Source organism: Kwoniella bestiolae, chromosome 7 (assembly GCF_000512585.2).
Source record: "Kwoniella bestiolae CBS 10118 chromosome 7, complete sequence".
NCBI lineage: Eukaryota > Fungi > Basidiomycota > Tremellomycetes > Tremellales > Cryptococcaceae > Kwoniella > Kwoniella bestiolae.
The window spans coordinates 25,770-43,486 of record NC_089247.1 but is presented as its reverse complement, the minus strand read 5'-3'; the positions used below and the strand labels follow the sequence as shown (position 1 = coordinate 43,486).

Genomic DNA, 17,717 nt, shown 5'->3' with positions numbered 1-17,717 from the left:
GAATCGATATCGACGTAATCAACGCATGCGCAAAGCGTTCAACCCAAATTAGCTAGCCTGCAACCTGAGATTCGGGACCGCCCATTTTATCGTCGAACTGTGGGCCCCATATCGCGTCGCAACATTACACCTGTCGCTGGTTGTTAAAGGAAATGTACTAAACTGAAGCCATACTGACCTCAGGTATTCGACCCTGGAGAGAGATGACACAGGAATCTGTCCGTTTTGTGTGTGTGATTGGAGGCTTCGGTCATCTGATCTCGGACCATGAGCGCGAGACACGACAGGATGCTGTTGACTAGTGTCGACTGAACCCGACGCGCGCCGGATTCGGTGAAGGAGCGGAGCGGTCCGAAAACCCCGGACACATCATCTCCGCTGGGTCCGATGTTATGTGGACCGGTCAAGTCATCATATTGGTCTCTTGATAATCGATTATCTCTTATAAAATATCTTCATCTGGGGCCATGGGGCCATTCCATACTCCGTCTGGTACTAGTATAGTTATCTAATCTTTACGGGAAGGATGTTGTAGATTTCGACTTTGCTTCTGTCCCTCGTGGCGGCATCTCCATTGAGACGAGAATCCCAAGTCACCCAATCTCGACTAGCTCCTTCACCCGTGGCAACGATCTGTCCCGAATCTGCCAGTGAGAGGCGTGTTACTATTAAAGGTATCGTCAGAGCAGGTGAAGATTTCGACTCCTACCTGGGTATCCCTTACGATCAAGCTCGTATGTTTAATAGAGTTCAAAGCGGCCGTTATAACTGATAAGTTTCTTCTCCATTAGCTTTTGGAGATCTGCGATGGGCGCCCTCACAACCGTTCAACTATGGCCAGACCGGTTCAATCAACGGGACAGATTATAGATCAGCCTGTATCCAACTATCCCTATTCGGCGCAGACTCTCCGATTCCCGACAATGCTGGAGCAGCAGGTACTTCAGAAGACTGCTTGTTCGTCAATGTCTTCACTCCTAGAGGTGCCTCCTCGTCGAACGAAAAGCTACCAGTGTGGGTAAGCATGTGAGTTTATCTTTGGTCAACCACGGTTTTTAGCCTGTAATGATAGTGCTCGTTGAGCTCATCAGCTATGGAGGCGGCTTCCTGTCTCTTACACGCCCGGATCCGTAGCCCCTACTGACTCGAGCGGAGACAGGGACTACCTATCGTCTACGTAACTTTCAACTACCGCCTGGGTGGGTTTGGGTTTGTGTGAGTATCGTTCATTCTGCATTGCTCAAGGATATGTATGGCGGCTGTTGACTTGAGAGGCCTTCCACAAAGATCTGGACCACAATTTGCCAAATCCGGTTCAGGAAACTTAGGAGTATCAGATGTCACGACGGTATTGCGATGGGTATAGGAAAATATTGGGGCTTTTGGTGGCGATCCAAAACGAGTGAGTCTATTCGACTGTCGTAGTCAAATGAGAACTTGCTCACACATTCATTGCTCTCCGAAATGCGAAGGTGACAATCCAAGGGCAATCCGCTGGTGGCTTTCAAGTCTCTTTACAATACCTTCAACCTGAGCAAGACCTTTTCCAGTACGGTATTATCCAGTCCGGAGCACCGAGTATCTCGACTTTGGGACCAATCGCCAGTGTCAAGCCGCAAGCGTGGGACAGGTTCTTTGAGCTGCTGAACTGTTCCGACTCGGCACAAGACCAAGTACAATGTGCTAGGCAATGCAACAGCAACGTTGTGGTGAATGCTTACGCTCAGCTGTTCAAGGAGTTCAACAGAGGGTAGGTGATCGTCTCATTGAATGCGTATCGGACTGTAGAACGGACTGATCTGTACTGACGCTTGACATACACACAGTGATCTTATTGGCCAAACGATTGACGGAGTTATCCTGGCCGCGTCGCCCTATTCTCTCCTTGGACAAGGTAGATACGCACGACGACCATTCATCATTGGTGATGTGAGAGATGAAGGGACTGTATTCGCGACTGCGACAAACGAGTCCTCCTTCGTTTCAGCTGTTCGAGGCAGTGGATTGGCCACTCGATCGAACGAGACCATTCACAAGCTATTGGAGCTTTATCCTGACGAGCCTTCAGTAGGGTCGTAAGTGTGCTAGTTTGTTCCAATGTCTGTTGCGATCGCTTAGTCACGAAACATGTCATCTCCCCCTAGTCCTTTCGACACTGGAACCAGCCTTTTTAACAAGACCTCAACCTATAAACGAGCTTCAGCATATTCTGGTGATGCCATGTTCCAAGCTGCTCGACGAAACTGGCTTGATGTCACATACGCGCAAGGTCCTACCCAATCATGTAACTACGAATATGCCCGCGTCGCTTCTAACATCGGATCCAAACCCGCGCAGGGAGTTTTCCACGGAGCCGAGCTGAACTTTACGAGAGGTAGACCTACCGAGAATCAGCCTTGGTGGAATGAAGAGGATGTGAACTTGTCCAAGGCGTTGCTGGAATATTGGTGAGGGCTTTACCAATCCTGACGCATCAGATTGGTAACTTACGTCTGCATTGCAGCTTGAGATTCATCTACCAAGGTAACCCTAATCAAGAAGTCGACGGCAAGCCTATACTTGGTTCCAGTAACATCACCACCGACGCATTTATAGCCTGGCCCACCTATGGGGGACCAGCCGAGAGGAACACAATCTTGCTCGAAGGTAAAGGTAGATCGGTCGTGAAGGACGATTTCAGAAGCGAGCAGTTGGATTTCATCAATTCCATAAACACCGAATATTCTGCTTAAGCGGGACTCTCTTTAATCATGAGTAATACCAGTCTGTAATATTCAAGGCAATAAATGGTTATGATAAGAAGGACAAACATCAGTTATAATGCTGGAATGCAAATTATGTTGTTCGAGGCTATCATGCCATCCGTTCCATCGCATTGCCTGGTCTTGAAAATGATATGGCATTGCGGTGTGAGGCATAGTGCTCAAGCTTGTTTGGGGGTGATGTGTTGATTCAGCTGTCTGCATGTACCAACGACCTATCTTCTTTCACCTTCATTGGTTGTCAATCGTTCCAGAGATGACATGCACTTTCTGATCAGAAGAACATAGCTTGTAGTCTGCCTTTAATACCATGGGCCGGAGGTCGCTCTTCAATAGTCGCTTCGATTTCCGCTAGGTCGGTGATCACTGTACCATAGAACAACGTCAACACTGCGCTCGAAGACGAGTCGCCAGGAGTAAAACTACGTACAATCTACTTCAGTAGCTGGAATGATCTTTGTCTTGCCGTATATCTTGTAACCGAAGTACAACGCTGGGAAGAAGACAGCAGGGAGATAATCTGTGTGCCGAGAGGGTAAGTGTCACATACTATTGAGCATTTGAAAGGAAATCTCACTCGTGATAAAAGTCGCGCGATCGAAGTTGTCCACGTCTCGGAAGACGGTCCATCCAGAGAATAAGATGATAACTAAATCATAAGAATCGTAAGCCATGCACACAAGATGCCAGGCTATGTCGACAGAGTACTCACTCGCAAATGAAAATAATGCGAACCAAGCCCCAAAAAGAGCCAGAGGGTTCTTATAAGGCAGGGTGCTCCTATCGAATCCTTGCGCCTTCATCGCTCGTCTAAATCCAATATACGCTAAGCAGATACCCATCCACTCGACGAGACCCATTACGGCGACCTGGATCCGGCGCATACTGCACATCAGCACTGAGTTCAGATCGGCGTGTCTCGCAACTTACCAAGTTGACGAACCACCCAAATACCTTGGCAGCCCCGTTACTAACAGTCATATACGCCAGTAAAGGTATAAGAGCCATGGTCAAGACGGCGACCCAAGGTGTGCCCCCTGAGGCAGGGACAAAGTCAGTATCGGTCCCCACAATTCGGGCCATGCACGGACTCACATCGATGAGTTCTAAGGAATATTCTAGGAACCAAACCCTTATGCGCCATGTTGTAAAGACTTCTGGACGAGATGTATAGATCTGCATTACCAGCAGACCAAGCTGAAGTGATCAAACAAGCGTCTGAGGATTGTTACGGTGAGCCATAGTTCTTAGACTCCCTCACATCACTCACTGATGATATGGGGTAATGCCTTTATACCGGACAGCTGAATTGCGATGACCCAAGGGGAAGCTGCAGCATTGCTTGCAGTCCCAAGGCGATCATTGTCGAAAGGCACAATCAGACCGAGAATGAATGTACCTAGAAATCATAGCAGGTAAGAAACGAAACCGAGCTAAGGGGGAATAGGTTACTAACCAAGAATATAGAAGACTCCGATCCTAAAGTAAATCTGCTTCATAGCTCGAGGGATGGAGAACCGAGGATTGGCGCTTTCAGCGGCGGTGATGCCAAAGAATTCCACCCCACCATAGCTGTAGATGGAAAAGGGAGATTAATGGAGCTTTACACTGGTATAGTCTTGAATCAAACTCACGAGAAAGCAGCTTGTGTCATGACAGCCCAGAAACCAAGAAATCTACCTTTTGCTCCAGGGATATCCTCATATTGAGCGAGTGCCCCCTAACAATAGCATAAGCTTCGTCCAATCCTCGTTTGCGCGACTCACAGGATCTCTCCAGTAATGGAAGCCTAGGTAATGACCAGTGGGTCCGGCGCCGCAGTCGATAGCAATACCAAGAACTAACATACAAGTCCAGTCAGCGATAGATAAAAAATATCATCTTCTAGGCAAAGCTCACTGATCAGACCGATGATGGTCAGAACTTTGATAGAACTGAAAATGAACTCTGTCTCTCCATAGACACCCGAGGTAGTGAGATTGAGAAGCACAACGACGACGTAGCCGATGGTAATCCATACAGCGTTATTGACTCTGCTTGGCTCGAGCCAGTAGTTAACTAGGACGGCAACAGCGGATAGCCTATGCAAGACTGGTGTCAGTACTGCCGAACGAGATGAATGTACGCTGCAAAGCGAAACACTCACTCGGATGCACATGTTAACGCCCAGTGGATAGTCTTCATCATTCATGTCACATGAGCTTCGCTCGCCTTCAGATACTTCATCGACACTCACGGTGCTCCAGATCATTGCGAAGCCCAAAGCTGGATCAAAGAATCGACCGGCGTAGGTCAATTGACCACCCGTGATAGGTAAATACGCTGCCATTTCACCAAGACCGAGCATCATGCTACGGAGTTATGAGTTGTCGTTTTAGCTGGGATTAGAGTAAGAATCGTTGTATGGATAACAGTAACTCACAAGTACACCAATATCCCTACAAACGAAAATCCAAGCCATAATCCTAAAGGTCCTCCATTGGCCAAAGCAGTTCCGCTTCCGATGAATAAACCTGTCCGCAGGGATCAAAAGTCAGGCCATTCGGTGTGTTGGTCTGAGCATGACGCAAGATGACTTAGATATAGCTCACCTGTTCCGATTACTCCCCCGATCGCAATCAGCTACATGTCAGCTGACTGTCAGCCTCGTTGTGATCCACAGCCCTTCAGAAGTACGATAGTCGAAATGATTTGCTCGACTTACCGACACATGACGGGGCTTCAATCCCCGGTGAAGGCCATTTTCACTCTTTCCAACACCCGCATCGTGGTCCACGTAGCCATGATCGTAACCAGTTGAGCTGATGTCGTGTGGATGACCTTGACCGGCAGGATATACGGAAGCTTGAGTAGGCCCACCGATGTTCTTCTCTTGATCGGTGGTGAACTTTGACATACTGCTGACTGTCTCTGTAATTATCGGATATTTGTCTGCGGTTGACAGTGAAGATATCACAGGATGTAATGAATCGAATCGTCGATGTGATTCTGCAGACATGTAAAAATGGTGGGAAAGACGACTGGCGACGAGGTGGGAACCTGTTAAAATGCGATTCTATACCAAGCCATTTTGGGTCATGTGCTAAACATCTATTAATAGATACTGGCAGCCTCATCATTCGTTTGCGATAAGAGTGCAAGCGAGTCGGCAGAGTGGAGATAACGCTGATAGGAGGAAGTAGGGTCGTAGGTCCAGTTCTCGTATATGACATCATTCACGTCATTCAGCGAAATTCGGTTCACATCAAGGCGGAAGATGAAGGAGAGTTCTTGCGACGCGGAACGAGAACTGAAGGGCACTACTAACCTGATTGGTAGGTAGTAACCGGATGAGTATGTGGGCATCGGTATTCACCACCAATTGGCGCATTGATCACAGCTTAACCGATATCGTCGTGTCATAATTTCCCCACAAAAGGCATCCTGTCGCAGAATTGCAGATCGACCAGTGGTAACCAGTGCTGCAATCTATTGGTTGACTTGGATTGGTTTTTGTGAACATTGATGCATACATAAATGGACTTGGCAGTCTTTTAACTGCATTGACATGGACTGTATACCACCGCCGTAGCGTCTCGCTTGGTATGCTATCCGTGTACCTAAACCGCTGAGTCGTATCGACAAACTGCATCAAGCAGAACGCTACCGCCAATTGCTATATCTTCTCGTGTCGAGAACTCCGAAGGGTGATGCGAGACACCGTCCTTGCATCGGATGAAAATCATGGCGGTGGGGCATCGCTTGGAAGTATTGACTCTGAGACAACCCAATGGGCATGGTGAGCAAGAAGCCTTAAAATTCTAAACGTTCGAACACTCACGAGTCGTGGCCAGCACCACTTATGATCTCCTCTTTAGGGTATGGTTTGCACGCATTTCTGACACAGTCGACAGCAAAAGGATCAAACTTTACCGCTTGGCTGCCGGTCAGCGCCTCCCAAGAAGCCAGACGGACGCCCAAAGTCTCCGCTGCGATCTTCGCGAATGACTCTCGAATAGCAGCCTCGAGCTGATCCAGCTTGTCGTCGTCATGATGGCGAATATCGAGGTGGAAGACAATGTCATCTATGATACAGTTGGTACTCTGGGTTGCCAGACTGCCGACTCGACCGATGGTCGCCAAACCGCCGAACTGCACTGCTAGTTGTTCGGCAGAGAGAGCCATCTGACAGAAAGCTGTGAGCGGATTGTGACGGAGATGCATGGGTGTGGTGCCAGCATGAGAACCACGTCCCTGTACCTTGATCTCGAACCACCTGAAGGCTTGAACACCGGTGACCACGGCAACGGGATGAGCCGCGGCGTCGAGGATTGGTCCTTGCTCAATGTGTAGCTCAAAATGAGCTTTCAGGGGGATCGCTTCGTGTGATGAAGCGGTGACTCCAAGGAAACGGTGACGCTCGAGCTCTTCTCTGACCGAAACACCCGCTTCATCCACTCTAGACTGCCTGCGGGACATAGTTAGTACAAGGCCAGGTAGCGGGCATTTATGGGATACTCACCCGAACTCCAGGGATCGCACACCTGCCCACACAGCACTTCCAAGCATGGAGGGTATAAACCGAGCACCTTCCTCGTTGGTCCACACAATAGCTGCTAGGGGATGTTTGGTTTCGTAACCAGCCTCATGGCAAGCTCGTAGAACTTCCAACGCAGCCAAGCATCCTAGAATACCATCGTAACGGCCACCCGTTGGCTGTGTGTCCAGATGAGATCCCATGGCAATTGGAGGACCCTGTTGTTTGCCCGGTCTAACAGCGAAGATGTTGCCCATGGCATCGACCTATCAGTTACCATGAGCATGGGAATAGGTATCTCTTCGAAAGATTTGACTGACAGTTACATCGCACCCAACCTTCACGCACTCTTCAATGTACCATCGTCTCACCAGAGCATCGTCGTCGTTCAACGCCAATCGGTCTAATCGCAGATTCAGCGGAGGGTCTTGAAAGTGGGGCGATCGTAATTTACTCACTCATACCACCGTCTGGTGTAGCTCCCCACTGGCAGGACAATTGTAAGGTGTCATTGATCCTTTGAGCGTTGATTGCTGGACGGGACAAGCGCAAGGAAACAGGCACGTCTTCGTGGACAGTAGTGGTTGAAGATTGCGAGAGAGACATGGTCGACAGGACTCAGGAGGCTTGTAGGATTTGTTGAATACAGTCAGAAGTGAAGTTGTGCCCGCCATTTAAATCCTGCACATCACATTGACGCTCAATTTCGACATGTTGATGAGAGGATCAGCTATTGCACTCAACCCAGGAATACATGCTGGTGGCGGATGGGCAGCCGCCCATTAGGCGCTTCTACCCCGACTGATCAGCGGATAGGTTTTAACGAGGTCGGATAAGAACTGCATACCCGATTTTTCTATTTGAACCGCTTACTGTGCGAGAGTCAGACACTGTTGAAGCTTGTGCGGTTGAGCCGAGATCTGTCACCAGAGTTGGAGCACCTGCGTCAGAACGATGATACATATATCCGGAAAAATGTCGAAGGAGCTGCCACCCATCCCCACATACGCACGGTTCACCATCGACCATGTTGATCCCACTTGCTATTCCCTCTCTCTCCGGCACTAATGCTCAGAACTGGCTAGCGTCAGTTGTGCTTGGCTGCGGACCGGGGTGGGTCGTTCCCTGCTCAATGATCAGGGCCTAATGTTGATGATGTTCAATTGTTAGTATATATTTGGCGATCACCGGTCTAGGCGCAGGCGCGGGGCAAGCCAACTCGGCTAAATTCAGCGAAATCCAAAATTGTTTGGGTAATGGAGTTTTCGGCGTCGCATCTTTCTTTGCTCCGCTTCTCCTCCGATATTGCAGTAAGTTTATAGCATTATGAGTTCGTGATAGCCACGCTGACACGCACCTTAGGCGTCCGATGGTTCTTGATCATTGGTCCAACAGGCTACGCGGCCTACATTGCTGGCCTGATTTACTTCCAAGCTAAAGATCAGATCGCTTTACCCTTGGTCTTTGGAGTTTACTTTGGGCTAGGCGTGAGTGTGTTCTGTGTTGTCAGTCCATCTCAGACATCCAAGCTGACGGGGTGCGATGCAGTCGGCTTTGACTTGGGTCGGTACAACTTATATCTCGGTTTCATATCCTACAAAAGCGATAAAGGGTCACTTCATCAACAACCAATGGATTGGTCTAGCATGCGGATCGGTCATCGGCGCAGCCATTGCATTCGGCTCCAACATTCACAAGTCCAAAGCCGCCGGTGGTGAGTACAGAGCACGCGACCAAATCTCAACCTTGCTGACTCTCAAATATAGTCTCGTACGGAGTGCTTGGAGCATGGATGGCCATCCATTTAGCAGCTGCTATTGGAGCCTTCTTCCTAATCCTTCCCAGCCATCGAGTCACTCAAGCCAGTGGCGAGGGAATTCCTGCCGGACACGATGTCATGGAAGGTCAATCTCCTGGTGCTATCCTGAAAGAGATTGGCCAGACCCTCACCAATCCTAAGATGCTGCTTGTCATTCTCGCCATGCTTTCCAGTGACTTTTGGCTGTAAGTCATTGGGTGAAGCAGTCTCGGAGAACGCAAAATCAGCTGACAGCTTTAACCACTAGCGTCTTTATCGGAACATGGAACTCGCATAACTTCTCCCTTCGAGCCCGTTCTCTTAACACTCTACTGTATTGGGCGATTCAACGTGAGTCTGAGAGACAGAAAGTCCCTTGCTGACAGGAGCAGTCCCTACCGCAGAGTTGCTTACTCGATTGCTAGATCATAAGACTTGGAGTAAGCGAAGAAGAGGGTTGACCGGTTTTGGTACGTTCATAAGACAGCAAACTGTGTGACGTTTACGTCTAAACACACGACTGACTCGCTCCAACGATCTTGTAGCGCTGCTATTCACGTTGGTGACTGCCTCTTGGTTCGCTTTCTACCTTTGGCAAGGTCTTAACATGTCTACAGCTAGTCCTGCTCCCCTCAAGTCGGTGGTTGACTGGAGCCAAGGCACGCACTATGTCAAAGGCCTCGTTGTGTATCTGTTCTTCGGTCTTTCGTACCCTAGTGAGTTGCGACATTGATTGTGCTAGTGCAGCACCCAGCTGAGTCAAACTCTACTTCAGCGTATCATGTCGTACTTGTATTTTACACCTCAATGCTCGCCACCGAAGGTAATAGGAAGATGGCATACTATGCGGGCATTTTCAAGGGTCTCCAAGCTAGTGGAATCGCGCTTGCGTTCGGCGTGGCAGCGTGAGTCAGACACGTATAATCACACACGTACGTCCGTTGACAAGATGATACACGGTACGCAGCGCATCGCCCAACTATTTGACCATCGGAGTAATCTACGGGGCACTCGCAATCGTCTGTCTGCTGCCCATGGGCTATGCCTTCTGGAAATACATTCCCAAGTACGTGAAACCTCCAATGAACGCTATAACAAGTTTTCCAAATACTGACGTGCATCATAGCGAAATGGCCTTGGAAACCTTTGAGGAGGATGTTACAATGCATAACGTTGAAAACTTCAATGAGGAGGAAGGAAAGGAGAGTAAGGCTTCAACGACTGTTGCTGTCTTTTAGAATCGCAAATGGCAGAGTTGCTACACTCGGACTGTCCTAGGCGGGGATGACCAAAGTAGAAGGGCAGTTAAATAGAGACTTTAGAAAGACTAGTGTAGATAGGTGGGAAATGCATCCGATTGGGTCTTGAGGAAAATGTACTCCCCTGCGACAATCCAGAGTACGCAACGTTGTCACTCTCGTGACTCTTATCCTAAGTTTCAAGCGACGACGTCTTCGTCATTCCAGTCATTACATCCCGAGGCCAATGCTTGAGGCAGCCATTGGTTCAAGTTCAAGCGCACGTCGTACACACCGCCAGTCGTCAAGCAGCAGGATCGGATGAACTTCGGAGTACCCGGCGGCTACCCGCTCTTCTCCAGATCTCGCAAGCGATCGGTGCTAATCGTTGCAGACCACCTGACCTGCAGCCGTGATGCTGCGAAAGCGAGGCGATTCTCATTTCAACTATCCCACCTCGAGTGCCATCACAAACCTTGTGCATCGCGAAAATAGCCGCTCAAGGTCGCATTCTGGCGCTTGAGCCCATAGCATCTTCGGCACAAACTGAATTTCATTGTATGTAGTCATATTGGTGGCCGGCGTGAATTTATAAAAAAGCAAACAAGGGAGCGCCTCTTGTGATGGTATACTAGCTAGAAATTAGACATTATGTCAACCACGGTGACCGAGCTGAAAGCCCCCATCTTGCGACTGCAAGGGGGTAACCATCCGGTGCAGAAAAATGCTCAAGGCTTCAACTTCAACCTCGACGCCGGAAGCTCAGACATCGAGCAAGAGCGTATACACAGGAAGGAGACGCTTGCGGCAGCTTTCCGGTGAGAGACCCGCACCTTCTAATTACAATGTGCCCATTTGTGACTCGTATCGGCAACAAGCTGATCAATCGCCTCAGTATTTTCGCTAAACACGGCCTGGGCATTGGCGTGGTCGGTCATCTGACCGTTCGGGACCCCGGAAATCCGAATTGCTTTTGGGTCAATCCTTTTCACGTTGCTTTTTCCTGTATGAAAGTTTCAGATCTGCTTTTGGTAGGTTTGCTTTGCTCCATAGCCACCGTCGCTTGCGCCCCGATGGGCTGACGCTGTCAAGATAAATCACAATGGCGACGTTATCGACGGCGGGGCTTCAGGCAAGCGCTATAATCAGGCCGCATATGCGATTCATGCCATGATCCACAGCAGGCGCCCCGACGTCATCGCCGTATGCCATTCGCATTCTGTCTACGGGTCTGCATTCGCTAGCCTGTGAGTGACAGCAAAACCCGTATAGAACGAAACTGACCTTGCTCAGTGGGCGCTTGCCTGAGTTCATCACCCAAGATTCGTTGGTATTCTACGATGATATAGCCTTATATCCCGCGTTCGGTGGGGTCGTACTGGCCGAGGAAGAGTCTGCGCATATTGCGGAATATTTGGGAACGAAGAAAGCGATAATACTTCAGGTAAGCTAAGCTGTGTGCTTTGATCACGATCAAGCTGACTGGGTTTCAGAACCACGGCCTCCTCACTGTAGGGCAGTCTGTTGAGAGCGCTGTCTTTTGGTTTCTCTACCTGGAAAAAGTCTGTCAGATGCAGCTCCTCGTGGATGCATCTGGACGAAAATCAGTTCCTATTGGTGAGGCAGAGGCTCGGTTTACGTGAGTCACTTCCGTTGCATGTGGCCTTGAGAAAGTGGTTGAGCTGATGGTCGATCAGGGTTGAGCAAACGGGAACTGAGGAATCAGGTCGTTTCCACTTCCAGCCATATCTGCAAGACATCGATCGAGACACAGGAAAGGATTACGTAGCGTGATGTGAGGGATTGCTCGTCCATGTTCTGTTCTCCACTCTATGTATCAGGGTTCATTCACGTGGTCATTGGTTCACCCATGCCTGGAAAGCCAAAACAGAGCTAAATCCCCTTGAATAACGTCATTGAACCTGTCGCGCGGGTGTGCAAGTGAAAGAGCGATTCCGACCGGGTAGGCACAAGCGCCTGGCCTTTTCTCACCCATATACGTGGAGCGCTTATATAGCCTGTGATACGTGTCCCTGCCGACCCCATCGAAATGACAGAACACAAAGCGCAAAGATAGGTTCTCACCACTTCTGAGGTCAACAATCGCATCTACAACCGCGTCCAGAGCGGCTTCATCCTTACCTATCAGAAGTCCCATACAAATTGATGCATAAAGATATGGGCCCCACTGAGAGCGAGGACGGCGTGGAGAATGAAAGCTTGGATGAGGGAGATCAGACGACTCGGAAGAAGCGCAGAATGCGGTTCTCGCGATCCAAAGGAGGATGCCTTTCTTGCCGAAAGCAGAAGAAGAAAGTACGTTCAGTCTACAATGGGGCGGGCATGTGTCGGTCATGAAAATGCTGATCCGCCAGGTCTTAGTGCGATGAGGTTCGACCTAGTTGTTCGCGATGCGTCGCCGTCAGCCGAACATGTCAATACCCTGCAGAATCTCCTTCGCCCTCCTCAATCTCTGCCAATGCAGGTGAGATACATATGATAACAGCACAAGACAATCTCCACACATCATCCAGCACAGAGCCACCTAGCAGCAGCAATTTTTCTGCGGCCTTTGATATTTCAGACCTCGAAGATGTCAGCTGGGCCATCGAGTGAGTCCTTCCCCTTCACAGTAGCCCTAGCTGACTCGATCAAAGTGATTCGTTTCTGAGAGCGTTCACAGAGATCGATCATGTGATGCAGCTTCCATCCGATCCAACCGCCGCTCCAAGACAGGATGCTCCTACCATCAATGCTCAACCAGCATCGGGGTTAGCTTGGCCGGAGGGCCTTTTGTCCGTCCCCGTGGATTGCGACCCCACACTGTGGGCATCATTTGTCGACTCGACTCTCTGGAACTCTAGACCTCCAGACGATGAAGGAGAGCAACCTCTTCTGCGTCATTTCACTCAGTTTGCAAGTGTATCAGTCGTTGTCAGGCATGGTCAAAGTGAGTCAGCCGAGGGATGTGTCATCTGCAAAACCAAATTGACACTCGTGATCGTGTGACAGACTCTGCAAGCAAATTCTATCAGGATTTGGCCATGCGCGCAACACAAGACAATCAGAAAGCCCTCATGCATGCGGTCCTGGCCGTATCTGCCCAACACTTGTCCAATCTTGCCCGCAAGGTCGCCGATCAGGATTCCGCTGCACGGTATGCTACCGAGAGCTCCAAGCAACGTAGTCTCGCCCTTCATCTGTTGCGAGTCGCTGCAGCGGGCGCCAAATCCCAAGAGAATGCGCTCACGGTGGCTGGTGATACTTTGGAAATGGGCTTTGCAGTACTGGTCATGCTTACTTTAGCAGCTGTAAGTTCCCCATCTGGATGATCCACAATCGTTCACTGAGTATTTGCTCGTAGCTGCTCAAGGGTGACGCAGACATCGTGCCGGTGTATCTTGGCCGAGCCAGCGCCATCTTGGATCGCATCAAACCCGCTGAATCGCCTGGCTTACTGCCCACCTCTCTGGCCATACACTCGATTTACAAGGGCTTCCATCACGTCAGTCGGTCCAAACAGGTGCAAGCTTCCTCTTTGTTTCCAAAACTGGACGATCGACCGGTATGGAGTGATCGCGCCGACAACACAGTGGAGACTATTGTGGGAATTGTGCGTAAAATCTCTGGCCAGCTGGTTTTCTGGCTCGATGACTGATTCACAATGTTCGCCCGCAGAGACGCGACATGTTCATGCTCTTCTTACGGATCCACTCGCTAGTCCTAGAGGCTGACATCATTCACCGGGCTCAAGAACGTTCTTCAGACGACGAAGATGATGAATTAGAGATGATGCGCATGGAAATCCAAGCTGAATGCTCGGCAGTGGAAACGGAGCTGAGAGACCGCGAGACATGGACAGTCAAATGGCTCGCCAACTACGATGGTGCGTTACTAGCTTAGGCACCTCAACCCGTATTGTTACATAGTCACGAAATTGAGTTTCTATCATAGATCGACTCAGGCTTGGCCACGAGTTCTACCGTTTGACAATCAGGATGATGATACTCACCGAGGTGTTCCAGCTGAAAGCGGGACATACAAGAGTTCAACAATGCGTCCAAGAAGCTCTCCCATTGACCAAGCAAGTTCGTGAGTAGGGCTCGATCGCGGGTGTATGAAATCCAAAGCTGACACAAAGTTACTCAGAAACTGGACTCGAGATTGGTCTGAATTTCCCCTATGTTGTGAGCTCAAAAGGGGTCTTTCCCCCTTCTGAATTCTCGACCTAAAAACTGATTTGTTCCCGGATCACAGATTATCGCTGGATTTGCCGAAGCCGATACACGCTCGGAATTCACGGCTTTCGTGAAGCGATGTCAATGGAAAGGTTCTGCGTCACCACGTATAGCAGAACAGGTAGTGGAAACTGTCTGGTCGCGAAGGGATGAGGGAAAGATGGAACGTTGGCGTGATGTTCTCACCGAGCTGGGCTGCCCTCTTATGGTATGATCATCGCATTCAGAAACTGTGTTGTACATTATTCCCTTCACATGCATGGCCAGTCTCTACTTCTGATCATGCCAGGTATGCAACTCGTATGCTTTGGAAATTCTCGCCTGTATGAAATCGATAGTTGATTGGAATATCGGATTACCTTGGTGATGAATGCGTTCAGACTGGATGATCAACAGATCAGCAATACGATCCCCAACCTCATGGCCCCACTTGCCTCTTCATCCGCGTATCTTTCGACAATGCACAATCGATGAGGGTGAACCAGATCTTGCTGAACCGACCAATCCAATGTACCTTTATCGTTTCGATCTAAAGACGTCGCAGATCAAAACGACATTCTATACGCTTTGACACAAGACATCAACTCACACACCACAGCCACTTCAAGCAATTTCGCTTTCAGTTCTTCCACTGCTTCGGGCCGGGCCTCCAGGAAGCAAACCATATTGAACACCATTCTGCGATCACTGCGATGTCGAATAGTTGATGGCTAAGCCCTATTGGAACTTCGTCGGTGTATGATAAGAGAATTGTTGCTGAAAGTGCTGTCAGGTGATGCGCGGCGGAGGGGGTGGACATGAAAACCCGCTTACCAATGAGTGGACAGGTATTGCAGAACCGATTCCCAAGCGAGGTAGCCGCCTCTCGTAAAAACACGTTAAGCGACAACGAATTGGTGCGTTCTCGTTGGGTAATGCGCCTGGGGCGGGACAAGTGATCTAACTTGCTCAGACGCATGATTTTATCTTCTTGAAATGGGTATAAAGGATGCGAACGAGGGAGATGATCATACCTCGGATGGAATCTGCCAACCAAGCTCAAGTTTGCTCAGCCAACAAGTGACCGAATAGAGAACTCAAACGATCGGAATATCAGTGCATCGCCAACATGGGAGAGAAAGAATTAGGATCGGACCCCCTCGACATACTGCCCGTCGAAAATGATGTTCCAGCTCAAGAGGATGACGGCGAGGTTTTCAAAAGCGGTACAGCTGAAGGTAACTTCCGGACCCTAGGATGGTGAGCGATCCATCTGGTTGAAGGCTGTACAAAAAGCCGAGACTCAGTGCTAAGCCGTCTTGGCGATACATAGGATCCCCGCGGGTATTATCCTCATGAAACTCTGTTTTGCTACTGGTGTCTTGGCTATCCCGTCTGCACTAGTTGTGGTCGGCTATGTACCTGGAATCATCCTGCTTCTCGTGTTCGGCGCACTGACAACCTGTGAGACCGTCTCAACTGTGTCCCTGTGATATCGCAAAGGGATTCTGCGCTAATCCGGCATGACAGACTATGCCTATGTCATGTACGATTTCCGAATGAAGTTCAGTGGTGTACACAACATCGCCGATGCCGCTGCGGTCATGGCCGGGCCCATCGCAAGAGATGCCACTGGCATTCTCTTCTTACTTACTTGGATGTAAGTCACGTCGTTCTCATCGAGTATACTTGACAAGACAGTTGATGGATTTTTGGGTACTTCTTTTCAGCCTCGCGACCGGATCTGGTCTTATTGGTATGGCCACAGGACTTAAGGTCTTGTCTGACGGTAAAGTCTGCACTGTGGTTTACGCAGTAATTGCCGCAATTTGCACCGCATTGGCCGCAAGTATTCGAACCCTTGGCAAACTTGCTATCTTGACGTGGATCGGGTTCGCGTGCATCTTCACCGCAGTATTCATCATCGTGTGGGTTGCAACCCCCACTTCTTTATCATGGCCGTCTTTCTGGACTCAGAAGTTGACATAACACTTCAACCACAGCGTCGGCGTGACTCAAGTCGACCGACCTGCTGCGGCCCCGAAGACGGGCGACTACGATCTCAACTTCATTGCTGTGGGTACTCCCGGGTTCGTCGCTGGTCTCACGGCGTCCATCAATCTGTTTGGTGAGTTTGATTGTTTCGAGCGAAGAGTGTAGACGATCTCGCTGACTCGTCCACTCTCAGCTGGCTATGGGTCGACACCTACTTTCATGCCTGTGATCGCCGAGATGGCTAAGCCCAAAGACTTCCGAAAGTCTCTGCTCACTTCTCAGGCCTTCCTTGCTGCGTGTTATATTGCCTTCGGCATGGTTGTCTATGCGTGAGTTGCATAGACCGATTGGACTCTGCCTCAAACCTATCCCATAGGAACACGCTAACCCAACCATTTGTAGCTATTGCGGTCAATATGTTGCAAGCCCTTCGCTCAGTAGTGCGGGAGGGACCCTCGGAAAGGTTGCGTACGGAATTGCAATCCCTGGTTTGATCATGACCTCGACGCTTTGGGTTCACGTCGCTGCCAAATTCGTGAGTAAGGAGTGTGGAATAGAAGTAATGAATGCTGATTCGTTCATGTAGTTGCTGGTACGTATCCTTCGAAACTCTGTGCACCTACAAAGTAACTCGAAAATCCATTGGATTACTTGGCTGTAAGTGTAACCTTTATAAAACAGACAATGTCGAAACACTGCTCAACGGTAGACACAGGGGTTCCACGTTCGGTATTACTGCAATCTCTTTCGTTATCGCCGAGTCAATCCCCTTTTTCAGCTACCTTATTGGATTGATCGGCTCTCTATGCTGTGCACCGACTTGTGTAAGCCTATTCGCCGAGACCTGAACAATGCCAGCCGCTGACACTTCATTGCAGTTGGTGATCCCGGCGTTCATGGGACTATACATCCAGAAGGGCCAGCCTGGCTCCTACCGAAAGACCGCCTTAACCGTTCTTCACTGGGTTGTCATTGTCGTCGGGACCTTCTTCACCGTAGCTGGGACCTACACAACCGTTCAGAGCATCATCGACGCGTACGCTTTGGGAACGGTAGGTGGGGCTTTTTCATGCGCCTGAAGAGGCATCTAGTATGGAAGCAAGTGAAAGATGAAATGGACCACAACGGGATTGCCATAGTATTCATAGGTTGTCTGAACGGGTACTTTTAGGTAGAGATGCTTGTATCTGT

At 49.6% G+C, this 17,717-nt stretch overlaps 8 protein-coding genes across 8 annotated transcripts; 5 read left to right on the top strand and 3 right to left on the bottom strand.

The window, feature by feature from the left end:
• Positions 1–267: 267 nt before the first annotated feature.
• I302_107937 (uncharacterized protein) lies at positions 268–2,732 on the top strand (the record flags this gene model as incomplete). Its single annotated transcript, XM_065870573.1, has 12 exons — positions 268–303; positions 536–734; positions 792–1,018; positions 1,092–1,109; positions 1,160–1,215; positions 1,288–1,313; positions 1,367–1,402; positions 1,473–1,497; positions 1,700–1,750; positions 1,827–2,075; positions 2,145–2,447; positions 2,504–2,732. 12 exons carry the CDS (start codon positions 268–270, stop codon positions 2,730–2,732), a joined length of 1,455 nt encoding a protein of 484 aa, XP_065726645.1.
• Positions 2,733–3,036: 304 nt separating this feature from the next.
• On the bottom strand, positions 3,037–5,658 carry I302_107936 (uncharacterized protein; the record flags this gene model as incomplete). Its single annotated transcript, XM_065870572.1, has 16 exons — positions 3,037–3,128; positions 3,193–3,282; positions 3,340–3,411; positions 3,475–3,631; positions 3,693–3,799; positions 3,858–3,980; positions 4,033–4,161; positions 4,219–4,334; positions 4,397–4,482; positions 4,529–4,602; positions 4,662–4,843; positions 4,909–4,940; positions 4,999–5,113; positions 5,185–5,275; positions 5,354–5,384; positions 5,467–5,658. The coding sequence occupies 16 exons, from the start codon at positions 5,656–5,658 to the stop codon at positions 3,037–3,039; spliced, it is 1,689 nt and encodes a 562-aa protein (XP_065726644.1).
• A 703-nt stretch (positions 5,659–6,361) lies between these two features.
• I302_107935 (uncharacterized protein) lies at positions 6,362–7,884 on the bottom strand (the record flags this gene model as incomplete). The annotated part of the gene is made up of 5 exons (XM_019194295.1): positions 6,362–6,518; positions 6,583–7,209; positions 7,264–7,544; positions 7,599–7,681; positions 7,737–7,884. 5 exons carry the CDS (start codon positions 7,882–7,884, stop codon positions 6,362–6,364), a joined length of 1,296 nt encoding a protein of 431 aa, XP_019044418.1.
• Positions 7,885–8,305: 421 nt separating this feature from the next.
• Positions 8,306–10,314, top strand: I302_107934 (uncharacterized protein; the record flags this gene model as incomplete). The annotated part of the gene is made up of 11 exons (XM_065870571.1): positions 8,306–8,391; positions 8,449–8,588; positions 8,641–8,765; positions 8,827–8,992; positions 9,045–9,282; positions 9,345–9,427; positions 9,469–9,546; positions 9,622–9,792; positions 9,852–9,981; positions 10,044–10,142; positions 10,203–10,314. 11 exons carry the CDS (start codon positions 8,306–8,308, stop codon positions 10,312–10,314), a joined length of 1,428 nt encoding a protein of 475 aa, XP_065726643.1.
• A 651-nt stretch (positions 10,315–10,965) lies between these two features.
• Positions 10,966–12,108, top strand: I302_107933 (uncharacterized protein; the record flags this gene model as incomplete). The annotated part of the gene is made up of 6 exons (XM_019194297.1): positions 10,966–11,132; positions 11,210–11,345; positions 11,407–11,561; positions 11,608–11,758; positions 11,808–11,953; positions 12,012–12,108. 6 exons carry the CDS (start codon positions 10,966–10,968, stop codon positions 12,106–12,108), a joined length of 852 nt encoding a protein of 283 aa, XP_019044420.1.
• Positions 12,109–12,907: 799 nt separating this feature from the next.
• On the top strand, positions 12,908–14,766 carry I302_107932 (uncharacterized protein; the record flags this gene model as incomplete). Its single annotated transcript, XM_019194298.1, has 8 exons — positions 12,908–12,926; positions 12,998–13,264; positions 13,327–13,625; positions 13,679–13,927; positions 13,993–14,200; positions 14,269–14,406; positions 14,464–14,501; positions 14,572–14,766. 8 exons carry the CDS (start codon positions 12,908–12,910, stop codon positions 14,764–14,766), a joined length of 1,413 nt encoding a protein of 470 aa, XP_019044421.1.
• A 56-nt stretch (positions 14,767–14,822) lies between these two features.
• I302_107931 (uncharacterized protein) lies at positions 14,823–15,229 on the bottom strand (the record flags this gene model as incomplete). The annotated part of the gene is made up of 3 exons (XM_065870570.1): positions 14,823–14,933; positions 14,987–15,081; positions 15,142–15,229. 3 exons carry the CDS (start codon positions 15,227–15,229, stop codon positions 14,823–14,825), a joined length of 294 nt encoding a protein of 97 aa, XP_065726642.1.
• A 431-nt stretch (positions 15,230–15,660) lies between these two features.
• I302_107930 (uncharacterized protein) lies at positions 15,661–17,605 on the top strand (the record flags this gene model as incomplete). The annotated part of the gene is made up of 10 exons (XM_019194299.1): positions 15,661–15,791; positions 15,865–15,995; positions 16,062–16,191; positions 16,262–16,459; positions 16,535–16,659; positions 16,720–16,855; positions 16,929–17,061; positions 17,113–17,183; positions 17,242–17,350; positions 17,405–17,605. 10 exons carry the CDS (start codon positions 15,661–15,663, stop codon positions 17,603–17,605), a joined length of 1,365 nt encoding a protein of 454 aa, XP_019044422.1.
• Between the last annotated feature and the right edge of the window lie 112 nt (positions 17,606–17,717).